The sequence below is a fragment of the Anguilla rostrata genome, chromosome 1, assembly GCF_018555375.3.
Source record: "Anguilla rostrata isolate EN2019 chromosome 1, ASM1855537v3, whole genome shotgun sequence".
NCBI classification, from domain to species: domain Eukaryota; kingdom Metazoa; phylum Chordata; class Actinopteri; order Anguilliformes; family Anguillidae; genus Anguilla; species Anguilla rostrata.
This window is the reverse complement of record NC_057933.1, coordinates 57,223,377-57,244,966: the sequence shown is the minus strand read 5'-3', so window position 1 is coordinate 57,244,966 and position 21,590 is coordinate 57,223,377. Positions and strand designations below refer to the sequence as shown.

Genomic DNA, 21,590 nt, shown 5'->3' with positions numbered 1-21,590 from the left:
ACTTGCCGAGGTGGTCTGGGACTCATTTGACCACATATCTTTTGTAGTGTAAGCGCTAACGCGTCCTGATGCGTCCCCGACAAGGACGTAACAGGAAAATACGTCATCGATGCAATTTTTCGTCTTGTCCTGTGTTCTTTTGCAAGTTGCAAATGACTTTGTCCTGCCAATCTCAACAAAATAGCCTGTATATGTATATTAGTTCTTGAAACATTTTTGTTTTCTTAGCTAGCCCGTGCAAAACAAATCTGGCGCTTGTCTGGCAGCAGACTAACTTAGGCTGTGCACAGGGCTCTTTGGCCTTCTAGTGAAAGTGACGTAGGCAGTAATTAAATCTGAACAAAAGTGGTCAGCTGGACACCTTGGAGATGCATGATAGACACAGGTGTGAACGGCGATGTGTCTCGGCTGTCCACTTGTGTTCGGATCACCAAAATGCATTTTAAAACCAAGTGTAAACAGGGTCTGAGTTCTTAAGAGGCACAAGATTGCTTCATATTTGTCCTTTAAAATCACTGAAATGGCAGCACCGTAGACCATGTTTTCCTGTCAATTTCTGGTTTCACATATTGTTGTGCTGTTTCCCTAAAGTGTCAATATCTGTTTGAATTTGTTGCTCTCTCTGTCACTGGATGCTGCACATAGCATCCTGTCCTTTTAACACGCTTGTCACATTCATCGCTAGAGAGTCATTGTCATTCTTTTCAACATGATACACTTTCTGTTTATATTGTTTTCCCCCTTTCTCATTCTCTTACAGATATCCCTTCTCCTATCTCGTATTTTGCATGTGCACACATGGCTAGGTGACCTGTCATTCCACAATCGAAGCAGTTTCAATCCCTGCATCGACAGTCTTTATAGCTACATATGATTCTTTCAGCCACAGTGTTTACTGTGCATTTCGGCCCAGCAGCCACGGGCATTTACCTTGAACGAGCTATTCAGCTGCTCCGACTCCCTCGTGACGGTCTCCGTTGAAACAGCTTCCACCAAAGGCTTCCGAAAGTTAAGACTTTTCTCTGCATTCAGGCATTCCTGTAAGGCCTCGCACCTCAAACCACACACAAAACTATCCCTCATAGCATCATCCACATTCACAGTGCTCTGCTAGCCTCTTTAAAACTGCTACATAGTGTGCCACAGTCTTGTCTTCCTCTTGTGAAATTGAAAGCTTTCACCAATCACCAGGGCCTTGGGAGCGAAATGTTCTTGCAGCATTGCCATGGTGCACACATACTTTATTTCACCTGGCTTTCTCGATGCAATTAGGCTCCATAATAGTCAGTATGTTTCACTACCCATCACACTCAGAAGTACTGCCACCCTCTTATCATCTTTGATATGATTAGTGGTGACTAAGTCTATCAATGTAAGTAGCCCACTGTTCATTACTTTCTGCAAACACGTGATCTGTCCAAATAGTGCCGCCCTGTTAGCCTGTCTTCTGCATGCAATGTTCTTTTAAAAGTGTTTCTTGCCTGGTTGCCTTCACTATTTAAAAGCCCCTGCGACTATTGTTTTCTTTGCAGCTTATACAAGGTTAGAACCTCGTCACCAGTTAATGTTGCTGTTGTAGTCTGTATTTCCGGTCACTTGTCTCCCCAGTACTGTCTCTGTGTCTGTGTTCCCTGAGCTGCTTCACTCCCCTGTACTTGTGTGATTTCACTATTCGGGTGGTTCCGGGTTTTCGTGGTTTCCCCCCTTCTTTCCATTCTCGCCTTACTTCCTGCTTATTTCTAGTTTTACTAATTTCTACTAATCCCTACTAACTTATAGATTGTAAAGTACTAACCTCGCTAATATACTAACATGTGAATATTACTAATGGACTAACACACACTAGTTTTGGGTTTTTGATAGTTTAGATCACTATACTAATACATTAACCAGTCTCCCCTTTTCCATGCTGCGCTGTAGCTCCGCCCCTTCTCTTTCTAGCCTGCTCTAACGCTGAGTTCTGCAATTGCCTGCACCTGTCTCTTGCTCTAACTGCACCTCTCTCTCTCTGCACGTGTTTACCTGCTTCACCCAGGCCGTCTATTATCATTGTTGTCTATGTGATTCCAGTCCGCGTTTTGTCAGTCCCGTCATTGAATTAGTTTTCCTAATGTTCTTCACCTGGATGTTGTTTGTTACTCCTCCCTCACTCACTTAACCCCTCCTTGATTGTTACCTTCCCCAGTGTATAAATGTCAGTCTTTTCCACCTGTTCAATGTCAGAACGTTGATCATATTCATTGTGCCGATTATTTGTAAGCCTTTGTTTATTGAGATTCCTGCGACACCCCTTTGCCCGACTTCGAGTTTGCCTGCCCCTTTTGGTTTTGTTTGCTTCTGGTTCGACCTTCGCTTTTCTTTGACTTCTCTTTTGCCTGCCCCTTTGTACCTTCGCTATTTCTGATCTCCTGGTTTTTTGACTTTTTGCCTGTCTTTTTACTATTCTTTTGGAAACTCGATTCGGCACCGTCCTCTCTCTGATCACCTGGCTTCGAACCTCGGACTGAATAAAGACAACGTTTTTTGGATTTCCCTGGTCTGCGTGTGGGTCCTTACACAGAACATCACAGTTGCAGGCTGCAGGCTCTTTTCGATCATTCTTGGAAAACTGTAACCTGGCCATCTTGCAGTGTAGCCTCTGTCAGTCTGATCATGAAGTCTTCTGCAGACGGGAGTGACTGCCACCTCCACGTGTGCCTCCTGAAGAGATTTTATGATCTGTTGGACAGGTGTAAGGGTTTTTTTTCTTCAATATGCTGAGCATTCTTCAGTCATCCACTGTAGAGGGCTTCCTTAACCTATTAGGGCTTTCTGAGCTCACCAGTGCTCCCTTTGTTCTTAATTATTATAGTAGGCAGCTTCTGAAGCACAGGATAAGGACAAATCACTATGCAGACTCCTTTATCTCAGCCGGGATCCATCTGTACTATGAGCTCTCCGCAGAGCGGAAGTAATTATAGGCCAGTAAAACTTTATTTCCCATGTTTTAATGTACTTCCTCACTTGTATGGTGATGTTGTTTTTGTTCTTGTTAATGTTTTTAAATTCATTGTGTATTGCGTGTTGGAGGCTAATAAATTTCATCATTGTGAGATAATAAAGTTGACTTATTCCAAACAAGCCATAGGTTTGGTTTGGCCTATGTATCTGACTGTTTTTTTTTTCTTATGCCTCAGCTTGATAATAGGTTTCGTGAATTTCATTGGCACAACTCTGGTCCTCATGTTGACAAACACCAATAACAGACTGCAAAGGCAATCGATAGCCTAGAATCAAGACTAGATACTGAAAGCTCTCCTAAACCTGCATTAAGAAGCAATTGAACACACCTGACTAATCAGAAAACAATTGTCAAATATTATGGTGCCCTGAAGTGGGGTGTACCATGTATCAAAAGTGCTGTAGTTTCTACGTGGTGAAACCATAATGCATAAACAATACCCTTTAATAGAAGCTGAGAATCTGCACTTTAATTACATTATTTGATTACAAATCTAAAATTGTGGAGTACACAGCCAAATCAAGAAAAAAATATGTCTTTGTGCCAAACATTATGATGCTCCCTGTATCTGCTGGTTCTATACATTCGGCATTAATAACAAATGCATCTCCAGAGCAAACTTGTGGATGCTTAGAGATAATACTGTAGGCTAGTTTCTAAGGATATGATGACAGCCTGAAAACAGCCTTTGCTCTTGGGACAGTGTCTCTGCTCCAAGGAGAACTAGTAGAACTCCAAGGATGCCCCCTATTGTTTACTGAACAATTACATGACCGGCCATTTTGCTCTCCTCCCCCAGACTGCCCTGTGGATGTCTACATCGTTTTGGATACCTCAGAGAGTGTGGCCCTCAGAGCCAAGCCATATGGATCTTTGGTGGAAAAGATTAAAAAGTTTGCTCTGGATTTTGTGGACCAGATCAACAACAGGTTTGTAAATACACCCTTGCCCTTCTGGTCTTGATAGTTGGAAAAGCAATGACAGAAGCTGACATCATACAGGGCTTTTGAAACGAATCTCTTCAATATTAGGTGTGTTTCTGATAAAAAAAACTACTTCCTTTGCTATAAATGGTTCCAGTTTTGTAATTAGGCACTGGCCCAAAGCTCTGTTTTGGTCATATATTATGGCACCTATTAAACAAAGTTTCCTTAGCCGTTGAGAAATAGAACTGAGACCCTGCTTTTTTACATGACATCTGATGTCTGTCTATGACTAAGGAACATCCGAAACGTGTGCCATCACTTTATTGACTGCTTTTACTATCTTTTATGTGTAAATGAAAAAGTTAGTTTGCTTTAGCATGTGATATAATTTATGTTTGCAATCTCAGAAGAGACACAACTATCAAGTGCAATGCACATTTCAAAACATGATTCTAATGTAGTGTGGCCTTCTCTTGAGGAAAGCAATAAGTGGGCATTTTGTCAGGCTAAACTAGAACCTACTTGTGTGCAATGCATTCTTTGCTATGCTTGTAGCACAATGTGAGTGTTGAGCATAACACTGGGAATGTATATCAGTACTTTTACATGAACAGTTGAAATCAAGCTATACTAATAGCTCGATTTGGCCAAAGATTAGATTTAATTGGATTATTGTCGTTGTCCCAATATACATGACTCGGAAAGAATCTAATTAATGACCGAGGTGAGTCTGACTAAAGCTTCTTATAAATCCTGCTTCCTCCAATTTTGTCACAACTTTTTTGAATAGTTCGTCATTCCGCGTTTTTCTCTCATCCATGTATTTTAGGATATTTAACTCCTTTAGTTGCGATGGCATGAAGTTGGTCTCCTTGTCCGTCCAGAAATGTGTTTTTTTCGCCATGCCACTAGGGAGGGCAAAACGGAGCTTTAGAATGTTGCCAGCAGTGTATGCACGTGAGCTCGACAATGCATTTCTCACAGAAAAGGATGTTTGTCTCCTTTTTTTAGTTCATTGTGATAGAAGTGACAATAATTAAGTGGTACTGTGCTGTTAGCCTTTATTGATTGCCGTACAAGGTGAATGTGAAGTACAATCGGACAGCACTAACCCATAAAAATGTACTTTGAATGGCAGGCTACTTGGCTCAATCGAACAGTAAATGTGAAAAACATTCGATTATAGTCAGCGGCACCAAAGTTTTCAGCCACACCCTCAATAAACGGCAAAAGTCCCAGTAGAAGATTGAATTAAATCTTTTAAATTATATATTTTTTGAAACGTTATCGATTCCGCTTGGCCACTGTGAGCGTAAAGTTGCTATGTAAATTACGGAAAATGCGCAGAACGCCTAGGCCAATTGTAGTCCGATTGAAGCGTATACATGCTGTAGTAAATCGACCCAACCCACATTATCTAGGTATGTTAGTCCGACTTTGAAAAATTCGACTTTGTACGATTTTAGTCAGACTACGATGTTTACATGATTTTTAAAAGTCCAGTTTTAGCCGGACTAATACAATAAATTGACTTTTTCAAACATCATGTAAACCCACTGTATGTCCAACACTATGCTCAATACCACATTGTTAGCGTTGCATATAGCATAGAGAATGTCTGTGTCCAACACTATGATTGTAGGAGAATTTTGAGACTCCCCATGAGTGTGATGACGTCACATGTTAAAGTTTTTTTGTTAAAGGGTATTCCTGTCAATGTTGATCAGACTGTTTCCTCCAAACTCTCAATGCTTCATGATAAAAATTATATACACTCATATATCACATGTGTAACGAAATACTAATATAATCAATATGTAATCCAATAACTCTATATCAGTAGTTGCAGCAAAGCTTATGGTAACGCAAGAAACCACAGTATCCACTGTAGAAAAAGGGCAAATGCAGAAAGCTTAAGAAACTCATATAACCAATACATAATCTAATGATTCTATATCAATAGTTGCAAGCAAAGCTTATGGAAATGCAAGAAACCACAGTATTCACTGTAGAAAAAAGGCAAATGCAGAAGGCTTAAGAAAAATCATACTTACTCACTAAGCAGAAACTAAAAACTAATCATATATTACTAAAAATATAATCCAAAAAAACTAACAAAGCGTTATTACCCAATAGAAATATGCTAGAAAACTTAGAAAACTAATACTTTACAGTGACCCCTGTGTAACCTGAATAAAAAGAAAAAGTACAGGAGGCTATAAACTCTATGAACTTGTATGGAAAAATACAGAAAGCAATGACGTGTATGCATAGTGAAAAAGTACAGAGTAAGGGAAAATTGGAAAAATACAGACAGCAATGACGTGGTGTATGCGTAAGTGGGAAAGTACAAAGTAAGGGAAAATTGGGGTACCTGTCCACTGATGAAGATTAATTAAGAACATCAATAGACTAATTAAAGACATCAATAGAACTAAAAATCAGTTTTGGGGCACCTGTCCACTATGATAAGAATACTTACTGATACATTAGGAACATCATAAGGACCGAAAATCATCTTTATGCCAAAAAGGTCAAGTTGACCCACGAACAGGAAAGTGAAACTCCTTGCTGTGCCAGAAAAGACCAGATGGCTGATATTTTTAGAAATGTGTTAAAGGGGGGTTGTGGGCACAAATTGTGTATAAAATGTATGCAAAACTGACAATCGAGGTTCAATTCTGCTGAATTGATCCGGCTTTGTGCACCTGTGCAATAAAGTCTGAACTTTCTGAAGAGCTTGCTGCTGTTGTGTCTTTTCCCTCCTGAAATTGTTTTCTACAGATTGGCGTGGAACTCTGTCGTTTCCTAGACACGACATTTGGGGGCTCGTCCGGGATACGAAAAAGGTACCATCCTTTCGTAAAACCAACCCGGATACTAACACCGAAAATTGAGTGAAAGAAAAGCAGCGAGCTCTTCAGAAACGTGCGCTACGAACCGTGAGTGAATTGAGTGTGGTATAAGAACAGGACAATATATGTTTTTGTGTTGCAAAATGTGCTGAAACTAGCATAAGTGTTTAAATGCATTGTGGCTGCTGAAGGTTTTCACTGTTGCTGTTGTTTTGTTGCAAAGTGTGCTGGAATAGTGTTTAAATGCATTTTTGCTGCTGAAGGTTTACACTGTGGCTGTTGTTTTTAAAAAAGAGGTGCCAGCGACTTGGGAGGAGAGAAACCCAAGAAAGGCCACCTGCAAGAGCCGTGGTAAAAGCGTGTTTGGGAAAAACACTGTCCTCTGAGGTATAAAGTAAGAGAAAAATTATTGTTGGTAAGGTAAAATATTGTTCAACTGTGTTTATGCTTAGATTAGATGCTTGTGTTTGCGCGGAACTAACGTTGTATTGAGGTAAAAATTGTGATTTATTTGTATGTGCAACTATAAAGGAAAAAGGGGGGAAATAAGTAAAAAAACGTGAAGTGTGTAGGAGAATAAAATAAAAGTATAAAGTAAACATAAAATAATGGAAAAAGGAGAGAAAACGCCGGTTGAAATAATCACGGGAAAATATCCTAATTGTAAAAAAGAGATAGAACATATATCAGGAAAATGGAAAAAAAGAACTAAAAGAATGGTGACAAAATGGCCTAAAGAGGGTACGTTTGATAGAGAAATATGTGATCAGATGGGAGGGGTAATAGCAAATTACAGAACAGGAGACAAGTCAGAAAAAAGAAAGCGAAAAAGAGAACAGGAAAAAAGAATTTTAGGGTGGTTTAGGTCCGCTTCCCTAGAAAAATATGTAGGAATTAGTGGGGATCGCAGTGAAGAAATAATTCCTCCTCCGTATGCCCCACAGTCATCGGGACATACGGAAATAAAAGAGAAAAGCGTGTATCCAATAGGCCCGGTAACATCTGCAGTAACAGTGTGTCCAGTAGTAAAAGTACAGGTTCAGATACAAGGGTGGGTAGAACATGAGGAAAGTGAGGAACAGCTCGGGATAGAGAGAGCGCGGCTCGAGGAAGAAAAGGGAAAAATAGAAAAAAGGGTAACAGAGCTAAGGAGAGAATACAAGGAAGTGGAGGAGTTAGAAGAGCTGTTAAAAGAAAAATATAACGAGTATGATGAATACCATAGCCGGTTAATAAAAAAGGCAAAGGAGATAAGAGACACTGAGAAAAAACAGCAAACGTCTAAAATATGCCAAAAGCCTGAACAGGTGGGGCCAAAAAGGGACGGGGAAACACATAAAAAATGCAAAACTGCGGGGTGGGGAAATTTTAAATGGGAAAAGCTCCCGTATAACAAATGGGAACAGCTGAAGAAAAAAATTACCAAGAGAACAGATTCCCGAGATAAACATAAGACAAGTTTAACAAAAGGCACTACAAGTAAAAAGCAAATCCCCCAAGCAGAGTATGAATTAGAAAACAATGAAGGGGAGGAGTTCTCCCCAGCAGAAAAAAGTGAGGCGAGCGACAATGAGGTATGCCAAGCAAGTAATAGCGAGGCAGAAGAGTCAGACGGGGGAGAGGGGCCTGCACAGGTGGGAGGAGATTTAGCTGGGCGATATCAAAACACAAGAGAAAGGCCGCCAACCCGGCGTAACCCAGCAGCAGAAGGATATAGCCATAATGCTAGTAAACCCAATACTATAGCACCATTATTGATTAGGGAAGGGGGTGTACCCCGATACATTCCCTGGTCCACCCAAGATATGCATAATGTAATAACCAATCTCCCTGATTTGCAGAATGGAGCAAGCCACTGGATCAGGGTGCTGGGGGAGGAGACGACAGGCCGGATCCTGGCTGTGGGGGACCTGAAGGCTCTCCTGGGAAAGGTTGTGGGGATGGAAACAATGCTGGACATATTTGAGCAGGCTGGCTTTGACAGAAACCATGCGCAGTCTCCAGCAGTGGACGGTGGGCCGTTTGATAACGTGCGTGGGGTTGTTTGGACTGCTCTGCGAGCCCTGTATCCCGCACGACTGGACATGGCGGCCTTAACGGGACCGCCGTTAAAAGACAATGAACCACCGGCGACATACATCCACATGCAGTTGCGCAGGTGGAGATTGTTAACTAAAAGGGACGTACGGGCAGATCCCATAATGACCACCCTCTTCCGCAAAGCCATCCAGGAGGGATGTCACCGGAAGTGGGCGCCGCCTCGATGAGGTGGTGGGACTGAACACCATGACACACAGAGAGTTTGTGGATCACGTGGTGCACGCTGTGGACAGGCAGCGGAAAGAAGGGAAAAAGCTGGAAGATCAAACAAAAGACATTCAAAGGAAGCTACTGCAGTTGCAGCTGGAGGAGCTGAGAGCCAAAGAAAAAAAGGCGAGAGAAATAACGGAGCTGAGAGCCAAAGAAAAAGAGGCGGAAAAAGTGGCATCTGTGAAAATACAGTATATGGACAATGAATTCTTTAACTTCGAAGCCACCCCCCCGCCTGAACCATGGAGCAGCCGGATGGTGCCCCGGCCGACGGTGGTCTACGACTTCTCCGGCATCCCTCACCCAGTGGCCATGCAAGGTAATATGAAAGGGGGGGGCACCCAACCGGGTGGGTATCAAAGGGGGGGAGGGCCAGGGAATGGTGGTCAAAATAATCAGTGGAAAGGGCAGCTGAATCAGAATAACAACATGCAGAATAGAAATTGGAATCAACAGAGTTTTCCTAATCAACAGAGACAGGGCCCCATAGTTTGCTATGGATGTGGTCAGGAGGGGCACATAAAAAGATGGTGTCCAAACACCCAACAGAACAGATTCCCGAGATAAACATAAGACAAGTTTAACAAAAGGCACTACAAGTAAAAAGCAAATCCCCCAAGCAGAGTATGAATTAGAAAACAATGAAGGGGAGGAGTTCTCCCCAGCAGAAAAAAGTGAGGCGAGCGACAATGAGGTATGCCAAGCAAGTAATAGCGAGGCAGAAGAGTCAGACGGGGGAGAGGGGCCTGCACAGGTGGGAGGAGATTTAGCTGGGCGATATTACATTACATTACATTACATTACAGGCATTTGGCAGACGCTCTTATCCAGAGCGACGTACAACAAAGTGTATAACCATAACCAGGAACAAGTATGACGAAACCCCTAGAGAGAAGTACCGGTCCAAGTACAGGGAACAACCGCATAGTTCAACTTGGACCCTGATGGTTAAACTGATTAACACTAACAACGAGAACGGCAACAACGCAATCTATGGAAAAATAAAAATAAATAAAAGTACAAGTAGTCGTTAAGACAGGCGCATCAACTAACTAACCTATGAAACAGCTGCCTAGTTACAACCCTAAGTTTAGTCATTTACAGGGGGGAAGGGAGGGATGGAGAGAGGTGCAGCCTGAAGAGGTGGGTCTTCAGTCGTCGTTTGAAATTGTTCACAGTCTCAGCTGTTCTGACCTCCACAGGGAGGTCATTCCACCATCGTGGGACCAGAACAGACAGGAGACGTGTTCTGGAAGTGCAGGTGCGAAGAGGGGGAGGTGCTAGGCGTCCTGAGGTAGCAGAACGGAGGGATCTGGCTGGCATGTAGGGTTTGAATATCTTGTGAAGGTATGCTGGGGCTGATCCCTTGACTGCCTGGTATGCTAGGACCAATGTTTTGAATTTGATGCGAGCTATAACAGGCAGCCAGTGGAGGGTAGTGAGCAGGGGAGTTACGTGGGAGTGTCTGGGGAGGTTGAAGACCAGACGAGCCGCAGCATTCTGAATGAGCTGCAGGGGTCTGGTGGCAGATGCTGGTAGTCCAGCCAGAAGAGAGTTGCAGTAGTCCAGGCGGGATAGAACCATTGCTTGGACCAGGAGCTGGGTTGAGTAGGTGGTGAGAAAGGGGCGGATTCTGCGGATGTTGTATAGGAAAAATCTGCATGCCCGGGTTACTGCTGCAATGTTGTTGGAGAGGGACAGCCTGTTGTCCATCATCACTCCGAGATTCTTGGCGCAGGGTGATGATGTCACTACGGTGTCCCCTAAGGAAATAGAAAAGTCGAGGAGGGGAGAGGATAGAGCAGAAATAAAGATTAGCTCCGTCTTTCCTGGGTTGAGCTTCAGGTGGTGATTGTCCATCCAGCTCTGTATGTCCCTCAGGCAAGCGGAGATGCGGGCAGGAACCTGTGTGTCCGATGGGGAGAAGGAGAGAAAGAGTTGCGTGTCGTCGGCATAGGAATGATAGGACAAGCCATTGGCAGATATTACAGGGCCAAGGGATCTGGTGTACATGGAGAAGAGAAGGGGACCAAGGACTGAGCCCTGGGGAACTCCGATATCAAAACACAAGAGAAAGGCCGCCAACCCGGCGTAACCCAGCAGCAGAAGGATATAGCCATAATGCTAGTAAACCCAATACTATAGCACCATTATTGATTAGGGAAGGGGGTGTACCCCGATACATTCCCTGGTCCACCCAAGATATGCATAATGTAATAACCAATCTCCCTGATTTGCAGAATGGAGCAAGCCACTGGATCAGGGTGCTGGAGGAGGAGACGACAGGCCGGATCCTGGCTGTGGGGGACCTGAAGGCTCTCCTGGGAAAGGTTGTGGGGATGGAAACAATGCTGGACATATTTGAGCAGGCTGGCTTTGACAGAAACCATGCGCAGTCTCCAGCAGTGGACGGTGGGCCGTTTGATAACGTGCGTGGGGTTGTTTGGACTGCTCTGCGAGCCCTGTATCCCGCACGACTGGACATGGCGGCCTTAACGGGACCGCCGTTAAAAGACAATGAACCACCGGCGACATACATCCACATGCAGTTGCGCAGGTGGAGATTGTTAACTAAAAGGGACGTACGGGCAGATCCCATAATGACCACCCTCTTCCGCAAAGCCATCCAGGAGGGGATGTCACCGGAAGTGGGGCGCCGCCTCGATGAGGTGGTGGGACTGAACACCATGACACACAGAGAGTTTGTGGATCACGTGGTGCACGCTGTGGACAGGCAGCGGAAAGAAGGGAAAAAGCTGGAAGATCAAACAAAAGACATTCAAAGGAAGCTACTGCAGTTGCAGCTGGAGGAGCTGAGAGCCAAAGAAAAAAAGGCGAGAGAAATAACGGAGCTGAGAGCCAAAGAAAAAGAGGCGGAAAAAGTGGCATCTGTGAAAATACAGTATATGGACAATGAATTCTTTAACTTCGAAGCCACCCCCCCGCCTGAACCATGGAGCAGCCGGATGGTGCCCCGGCCGACGGTGGTCTACGACTTCTCCGGCATCCCTCACCCAGTGGCCATGCAAGGTAATATGAAAGGGGGGGGCACCCAACCGGGTGGGTATCAAAGGGGGGGAGGGCCAGGGAATGGTGGTCAAAATAATCAGTGGAAAGGGCAGCTGAATCAGAATAACAACATGCAGAATAGAAATTGGAATCAACAGAGTTTTCCTAATCAACAGAGACAGGGCCCCATAGTTTGCTATGGATGTGGTCAGGAGGGGCACATAAAAAGATGGTGTCCAAACACCCAACAGAACAGATTCCCGAGATAAACATAAGACAAGTTTAACAAAAGGCACTACAAGTAAAAAGCAAATCCCCCAAGCAGAGTATGAATTAGAAAACAATGAAGGGGAGGAGTTCTCCCCAGCAGAAAAAAGTGAGGCGAGCGACAATGAGGTATGCCAAGCAAGTAATAGCGAGGCAGAAGAGTCAGACGGGGGAGAGGGGCCTGCACAGGTGGGAGGAGATTTAGCTGGGCGATATCAAAACACAAGAGAAAGGCCGCCAACCCGGCGTAACCCAGCAGCAGAAGGATATAGCCATAATGCTAGTAAACCCAATACTATAGCACCATTATTGATTAGGGAAGGGGGTGTACCCCGATACATTCCCTGGTCCACCCAAGATATGCATAATGTAATAACCAATCTCCCTGATTTGCAGAATGGAGCAAGCCACTGGATCAGGGTGCTGGGGAGGAGACGACAGGCCGGATCCTGGCTGTGGGGGACCTGAAGGCTCTCCTGGGAAAGGTTGTGGGGATGGAAACAATGCTGGACATATTTGAGCAGGCTGGCTTTGACAGAAACCATGCGCAGTCTCCAGCAGTGGACGGTGGGCCGTTTGATAACGTGCGTGGGGTTGTTTGGACTGCTCTGCGAGCCCTGTATCCCGCACGACTGGACATGGCGGCCTTAACGGGACCGCCGTTAAAAGACAATGAACCACCGGCGACATACATCCACATGCAGTTGCGCAGGTGGAGATTGTTAACTAAAAGGGACGTACGGGCAGATCCCATAATGACCACCCTCTTCCGCAAAGCCATCCAGGAGGGGATGTCACCGGAAGTGGGGCGCCGCCTCGATGAGGTGGTGGGACTGAACACCATGACACACAGAGAGTTTGTGGATCACGTGGTGCACGCTGTGGACAGGCAGCGGAAAGAAGGGAAAAAGCTGGAAGATCAAACAAAAGACATTCAAAGGAAGCTACTGCAGTTGCAGCTGGAGGAGCTGAGAGCCAAAGAAAAAAAGGCGAGAGAAATAACGGAGCTGAGAGCCAAAGAAAAAGAGGCGGAAAAAGTGGCATCTGTGAAAATACAGTATATGGACAATGAATTCTTTAACTTCGAAGCCACCCCCCCGCCTGAACCATGGAGCAGCCGGATGGTGCCCCGGCCGACGGTGGTCTACGACTTCTCCGGCATCCCTCACCCAGTGGCCATGCAAGGTAATATGAAAGGGGGGGGCACCCAACCGGGTGGGTATCAAAGGGGGGGAGGGCCAGGGAATGGTGGTCAAAATAATCAGTGGAAAGGGCAGCTGAATCAGAATAACAACATGCAGAATAGAAATTGGAATCAACAGAGTTTTCCTAATCAACAGAGACAGGGCCCCATAGTTTGCTATGGATGTGGTCAGGAGGGGCACATAAAAAGATGGTGTCCAAACACCCAAAGGATGTACCCAGGTAACCAGGGGACCTGGGTATCTAATCAGCCTCAGCAATCGCAGGGTTACCCCAACTTGGCCCCACCTCCCCAGGCTAAGCCCCCATGTCAGAGTGGGGGACCTGTGAATTATCAAGGTGCCCAATAGGGGTGCCCAGAGAACCCAGGCAGAGTAGGGCAGCATGTAATGATAACAAACGGGCCAGAACAAGAGCCTATAATAAACGTACAAATCGGAGGAAAAATTGTTGCTATGATGATAGATACTGGAGCAACATGTACATGCATTAAGAAAGAATATGCTTTACATCTGCCACTGTCGGGAGAAGTTATTGAAACAGTAGGGTTCTCTGGGAAAACAATGTTAAGCCCGACCACAAAACCGGCATTAATTAAAATAGGCGCAAAAGAAGCAAAATTAGAGGCCGTAATAGGGGATATTAAGACACAAGTGAAAGACCAAGTGTGGTACCGTGGGAAGAGAAATCTCAAAAGTGTGGTGTTGCAATATGTTGATGACTTATTACTATGTGCAGATACAAAAGAACAGTACATAAGGGGGGCAAAAGGGGGGACACAAGGTGTCCAGGAAGAAGCTGCAGCTCTGCTCTCAGAAGACGGGGAGAGCGGAGGGACTGCGGGCGCTGACACCAGCCCAGGGAGCAACAGCACCAACAGTGCCCCTGCGGGTCCAGTGCGAGAATCACAGGCCGGCTTTCCAGTGGAGTGACGCGCAGACCGCGTACTCTGGATTGGAAGATATACCAGGAGCCCACCAACTACGAGGACTGCAGCAACACATCGTGCTACGAATCAACGTGTTAAGAAATTGTGTATAATAACTTTGTTAATAGCTTTGATATTTATAATCAATTTTTTGCGACTAGAAAGAGTGTTGGAGGAACCATGGGAACAACGTTACATTAAGGAATCCGATACATTTGGATGCTGCTATGGCAGCAGGGGATGCGCAGGCACCCAACATAATATACAGGGGTGGTGCACACCCGACACTGACTGACGCTGAGAATAAGAATACAGCGAGGGGTGTTTTTCGGGGCCATGAGGTTTGACCCCGAAAGGGGGGAATGTAGGAGAATTTTGAGACTCCCCATGAGTGTGATGACGTCACATGTTAAAGTTTTTTTGTTAAAGGGTATTCCTGTCAATGTTGATCAGACTGTTTCCTCCAAACTCTCAATGCTTCATGATAAAAATTATATACACTCATATATCACATGTGTAACTATATACTAATATAATCAATATGTAATCCAATAACTCTATATCAGTAGTTGCAGCAAAGCTTATGGTAACGCAAGAAACCACAGTATCCACTGTAGGAAAAGGGCAAATGCAGAAAGCTTAAGAAACTCATATAACCAATATATAATCTAATGATTCTATATCAATAGTTGCAAGCAAAGCTTATGGAAATGCAAGAAACCACAGTATTCACTGTAGAAAAAAGGCAAATGCAGAAGGCTTAAGAAAAATCATACTTACTCACTAAGCAGAAAACCTAATCAAATAATAATTCCAGCAGATAACACTAACCAAAAACTAATCATATATTACTAAAAATATAATCCAAAAAAACTAACAAAGCGTTATTACCCAATAGAAATATGCTAGAAAACTTAGAAAACTAATACTTTACAGTGACCCCTGTGTAACCTGAATAAAAAGAAAAAGTACAGGAGGCTATAAACTCTATGAACTTGTATGGAAAAATACAGAAAGCAATGACGTGTATGCATAGTGAAAAAGTACAGAGTAAGGGAAAATTGGAAAAATACAGACAGCAATGACGTGGTGTATGCGTAAGTGGGAAAGTACAAAGTAAGGGAAAATTGGGGTACCTGTCCACTGATGAAGATTAATTAAGAACATCAATAGACTAATTAAAGACATCAATAGAACTAAAAATCGGTTTTGGGGCACCTGTCCACTATGATAAGAATACTTACTGATACATTAGGAACATCATAAGGACCGAAAATCATCTTTATGCCAAAAAGGTCAAGTTGACCCACGAACAGGAAAGTGAAACTCCTTGCTGTGCCAGAAAAGACCAGATGGCTGATATTTTTAGAAATGTGTTAAAAGGGGGTTGTGGGCACAAATTGTGTATAAAATGTATGCAAAACTGACAATCGAGGTTCAATTCTGCTGAATTGATCCGGCTTTGTGCACCTGTGCAATAAAGTCTGAACTTTCTGAAGAGCTTGCTGCTGTTGTGTCTTTTCCCTCCTGAAATTGTTTTCTACAGATTGGCGATTGGCGTGGAACTCTGTCGTTTCCTAGACACGACATGATCAATAGCACATTGTAAGTGTTGGGCATAGCACTGGGACTGTCTATGCTCAACACTATGCTCTATAACATATTGTTGGTGTTGAGCATAGCCCAGGGAATGTATATGCCCAACACTATGCTCAACAGCACATTGTTAGTGTTGCATATAGCATAGGGAATGTCAATGTCCAACACTATGCTCAATAGCACATTGTTAGTGTTGCATATAGCATAGGGAATGCCTATGTCCAACACTATGCTCAATAGCACATTGTAAGTGTTGGGCATAGCACAGGGACTGCCATGCTAAACACTATGCTCAATACACATTGTGAGTGTTGAGCATAGCACATGGAATGTCAATGCTCAACACTATGCCATTAAGTTTCATCATTCATTTCAAAAACAAGAATCTTGCTCCTTCATGCTTGTCTAGATGATTAAATGTTTTAAGTCTCTCGGGGTCAAGGAGTCGTCTTGGGTCCCTTTGATCTCTTGATCTTCCTTATTCCCCAGCCTACTTTAAAGATGAAAAAGTGTTTTTATGGCAGGCAAGGTAATTGAGATCTTTTGTTCTAGGTGATAATCTGGCTCTTCACATTGCGTATTATTTGCTTTCTCAGGCCAGGTAAGCATGGCCATTCATCACACCAGACATTGTTATAAACGCATTTCATCAACATAGTAAAATAGACAGAGTAAATTTGGCTGAAGTGTAATACACAAAGCACATGAATAGTTAATAATCAATTAATCATTATTTTATAGCTGAATAATCAACGAGGGAAATGCTATTTATAATTAAAGCTGAACAGGGACATTTCCCTCAGCATCACCAATTTTAATGATAAATATGCGATTGCAACTCACGTCTGCGGCTTTGTCGCTGTAGATATACATATAACTATTAATTTGGAAGGACTACCACTTTGACCTGTCTTTGAACTTCTAACTTGCTGGTGAATCAGAGGCCTTGAACCATTAGGACATCTGATTCCTTTCATGGTGCTGAATCACACTGCAGGAGGTGTCACCTAAAAGTTATTTTTGCATAGTCACATAGTCAAATGTACACCCACACAAATCACACATGCACACTGAATGGTGGACATATGGACTGTCTCTCAACCAATCATAACTAACCACAGGAAATGTCTCCAAGTATTGGCCTTAGGATATCAAAATTCAGTTGGGAAAGTATGGGATCTGGTTGGAAGGCACAAATGTAGTACAGAAAAATAAAAAGTTATTGGGATGTTCCTGGTCCTTTTTTCTTTGTAGGTTGTATCTAGCCAATAGAAAAAGAAGGGGAAGAAGGTCAACATGCAAGGATTGACTACTACAGTGGTGTCTTTTCAGTTGGGCTCATGCCATAGTTCTTACACAGTTCTCTGGTTAATATTTTTGAAAGAGATGTGATTCCAATAATCTGAAAAATAGCTAGCCGAAGCAAATATCATGTTGCTTTGCTGGCACATGAGCTTTGTCATCTTGAGGGAATAGGCAGGGTTGAGAACAGAGATGTTTTTAATTGTAAACACCAGAGTGAAGCAAGGAAAGAATGCATTGTATGCCTTTAGTGTTCCACCCAAACAACCCAAACATCTGAAAGACAAGTCAATAGTTTGTATAATTTTCTAAATTTCACAACACACAGCTCAAAGCTGACAAATGAATACATGGCACAATACATTCGCGGGTGCATGAGCTTCATTTAAATATATCACATGGAGATCTGGCAAAAGAAGAAATGTACTACACACAATAAATTCTTTTGACAATGAATCATTAGAAGACAGGCAAACCTATTAAACATATCATGCTACTAAGTTTCTAAATGTTTACCTGATTCTCTGAGTTTAAATGAAACATCTTGATGAACAGTATAAATTTCATGTATATATAGAAAGCAAACAGTCTGTCACATTTATAGAATTGCTTGGTCTTATGTCACCATACACCCAGAATACCTTGGAGATTTGCTTGAACTGGCTGCTCCTCCCCATTATGTTGCAACAGTAATTGCTTTATCCATATGAAATATAGTACCTTGCCTGCTTATTGTGACTCGAAGGACTTTATTGAAACAATTAAAGAATTGATTGTTTTGGGACAGAAAATTAAGTTTTTTACTTTCTCCTAATTTTTGCTAATATAACATGACAACTGAAATGTAATTAACATATTGCGGTTATATCATGTTTTGACGAATCTACAATGCAGTTTGTATGTGGACAGTGATACCATTTTTATTGTGTTGGCTCTGTATTTCAGTACATTGGATTTGAAATTAAACAATGAATATGAATATGAATACAGGTTTTTCACTAAGACAGCAAGGGTCTGCAGGTTTTCAGTTAAAGTCCGTATTTGTTGTTCATGACAGTCAATTGCCAAACCCTGGGTGGTAATTGCAATTCGAAACTGGATTTTCTCAGTTGGGTTCATGTTCTGGCTTGGTCTTGCTGTCTCAGTGAACTGGTGGACCCAAACGCAGAGTCAGACTCCGGAGGCAGGCGTTAAGTAAACAAAAATAAATTTAATGGGAAATCACATGGGAAAACAATAAACTGGGAGGCATACAAATACAAGAAGACTAAACGTAACACACTAGAAAATAAACTAACACAGGGCATAAACACTGGTAACAAGGCAGGAACATGAGAGACTGATACAATGAGAGGCAGGAACATGAGTAACTTAAAAGGTTTGTACAAAGAGAGGCAGGCAAGGCAAACACAACCAAAAGCTAAGACCAAACAAGTAAACTGGGAAACACAGGGACTATAGACTGAAACACAATGGTGTGATCACAAGACTAACTAGACCAGGTGAACTAGGAAAACCATTGAATCAATGAAGCCATCACAAGGAATAACACAGGACACAGAAACACTAGGGAGCCATCTGATGGCGAACAGCAGGAACCGTGACATACGCAACTACTAGGGTGTGTCAGAAGAGTCTGTGTTCCACACTGTTACACAGGTCATACAAAACATTGTCAGTTAGAACAAGATCCAGCCAAAAAAAATACATAATTTTGGAATTTCTTTTCTTTGATGAGATGTGAATGTGGTAAATTGTTCATGAAAAGACACTAATTAGTTTGCATATGAGCTTGTCTTAGGCTCTCAAAGAAAGAAAGTTTGAACCTTAAGTTTGTTATTGAGTTGTAAATACAGTTCTCTTATGTGGTCCTGTTGGGGGAAAAAGCACTTCTCTGTATGGATATTAGCATGTCTCACAGTCAAGCCGTATTAAAACAGAACTTGGCTGTTTTACTGTGCCTGTGCAGGCAAGCAGCCTCTGAGTGTACACAACTTAATTGCCCTCATCAGTCACACAGAGCATTCCACATCTTCCAGAGGGCTCTGGTGATATCATTCCTGAATTATTCCACAACAGAAGCTGGAAAAGAAAGCTTATCTCCCCCTCTTTAAATGCCATCCCTGCTATTCCAGTGGACTCCTCCTGTAACATGAAAGTGTGAAATTGACAAATGCTTTCTTCTCTATGCATCTGGAACAATCCATCCCCACCCTCCTAGCAGTAATCGACAAGAAAAACATGAAGATTCTTGTGGTTTGGAGCCAATTTTCTTTTCTTTTTTTTACAGCCATACCATTTATCTTCAAATGTATCCCCCTTAGGCCACTGAGTCTAACAATGCCAGACCAGTCTCATTACTGGATACTCATTTATTGAACATGTGCTAGTAATTTTATGTTACAATCTAGAGTGCCACATGTATAGTGTTATATATCATAGAATACAACCATATAATTAAATTTGAATTTCAGCTGTTCAGATAATGTTCCTTCAATAATTGATTAGAGCATAGTAGGCAATGCTATAAGACATTTTATGAGTATGAATGGCATCTCATTTTGTTTCCTGAAATATTCTAATTTTTCTAAAATATTTAATTTATCTTCTTACCAGAACTGATTTGCAATGAATTGGCCTCATTCACCAACTGTGTACGATCACATTTGTTCATAAACTGTGTGTAAGAATGTTTTCAAGAACATTTTGGCATTCATCATTTTTTTCTTATCTGTATTTGTAATGGAGGTGTCCTTGTGATAATCACATGAACAGGATTGTGCATGAAATTTACAAATAGCCAGCGTTCATCATCTCATACACCTGAGATATGCACAAAAACAAAGGTCTGCATGTGTATTAATCCTATATTGGTTTTTCTTTTGAACATTTTTAAGAACAAAAGTAAGAGTAATTTAAAAATAGTTTTGTGAATGAGGCCCAATGTGTTTCATTTTTTAATATTGAGATACATCAGGTGAGGGTTCTACAAATTAGTCGTGCTTGAGGCAATGTTGCCTCTTTTTGTAAATCACATGGAGATCTGGCAAAAGAAGAAATGTACTACACACAATAAATTATTTTGATGATGAATCATTAGAAGACTTTCAAGTATTAGCAATAGGAACCAAATTGTATAATTTTAAAACTTGACTCAAGTTTTGTGCAGTTAATAACAAGGCACAAATTGCCTAAATATTTCTGTATGTTTCCATTCATAATGCAACATAATGTTTTCAACAACATACAGTTTTACAGAACTATAAATTATACTTAATCTCAGATTTAAGGACAGATTTAACTGAGGTGTTACTTTTATGACATACCAGTTTTGACAAACTCAGTTTTATTATTCTTCAGCTGCCTCAAATAAGCTATCACAAATTTTTTTCTTTGGCAAAGTAACCTTCAATTATTTGTAAAACATCATACAACATCAGTTTTGTAAAAGTAGATATCTTCAATGTTTCCAAATGTGTTTTGACCTCCGTGGTTGTCAAGACAGAATGCATGTGTGTCTGCCAGTGTTGGTATATGTTTGTTGAGTTTGCTGCAAGATGCATGGTGCACAAGAGAAACGACATACATTCCCTTGGGTTAGGTATTTAGTGGCATGAAACCATGAGGACGGATTCAGCTCCTCAACCAGTCTGGATGGAAACACCTGGTGAATAGTAGAGACGGAGCATGATGTGGCCAACCAGCAGTTATTATTTATTTATATTTAGAAAAAATACATTATCTCTGCTTCTCTTATGTGGTTGTCTTATTTGAACACTATGTAAAATAGTGCTGGAATCAACTGTCAAGATTGGAGCTAATTTTGTTCTTAAACATGTCTTAAGATGATGGATGGATCCAGCTTTGTTCATCCATAGTAGAATTGTGGTAAAGCCTTTCTCATGAAAGAAAAAACTGAATATTTACTTGGAGTTGGAACTGTAAGTAATATATAGTAATTTAATAATGAAGGAATGGTGAACAATGCAGGATATGTGTTGTCTCAGTATATAAATATATGCTTTATACATTCTTGAATTCATTAATTCATTAATAATGGTAATGAACATAAATCATTTGGGGTTTGGGGTTTATTTTTTCAACATAAAACTACATTTTACTGACTTTTAAGTGAGTGGAGTTTTAGTGTGGGGTGTTACATGGATTGACCATCATTCATTTGAAAGTAA

The 21,590-nt window shown here is 42.1% G+C and overlaps 1 protein-coding gene across 1 annotated transcript in view; it reads left to right on the top strand.

Annotated features, from left to right (window-relative positions):
• Positions 1–2,652: 2,652 nt before the first annotated feature.
• LOC135260667 (uncharacterized) overlaps positions 2,653–21,590 on the top strand; it is a 47,798-nt gene continuing 28,860 nt past the window's right edge. The window contains 9 exon segments of the mRNA XM_064346501.1: positions 2,653–2,731; positions 3,801–3,930; positions 6,740–6,776; positions 8,624–8,812; positions 9,006–9,411; positions 9,716–9,846; positions 11,333–12,122; positions 12,765–13,553; positions 14,310–14,499. Coding sequence (XP_064202571.1) covers positions 2,653–2,731; positions 3,801–3,930; positions 6,740–6,776; positions 8,624–8,812; positions 9,006–9,411; positions 9,716–9,846; positions 11,333–12,122; positions 12,765–13,553; positions 14,310–14,499 — 2,741 coding nt within the window.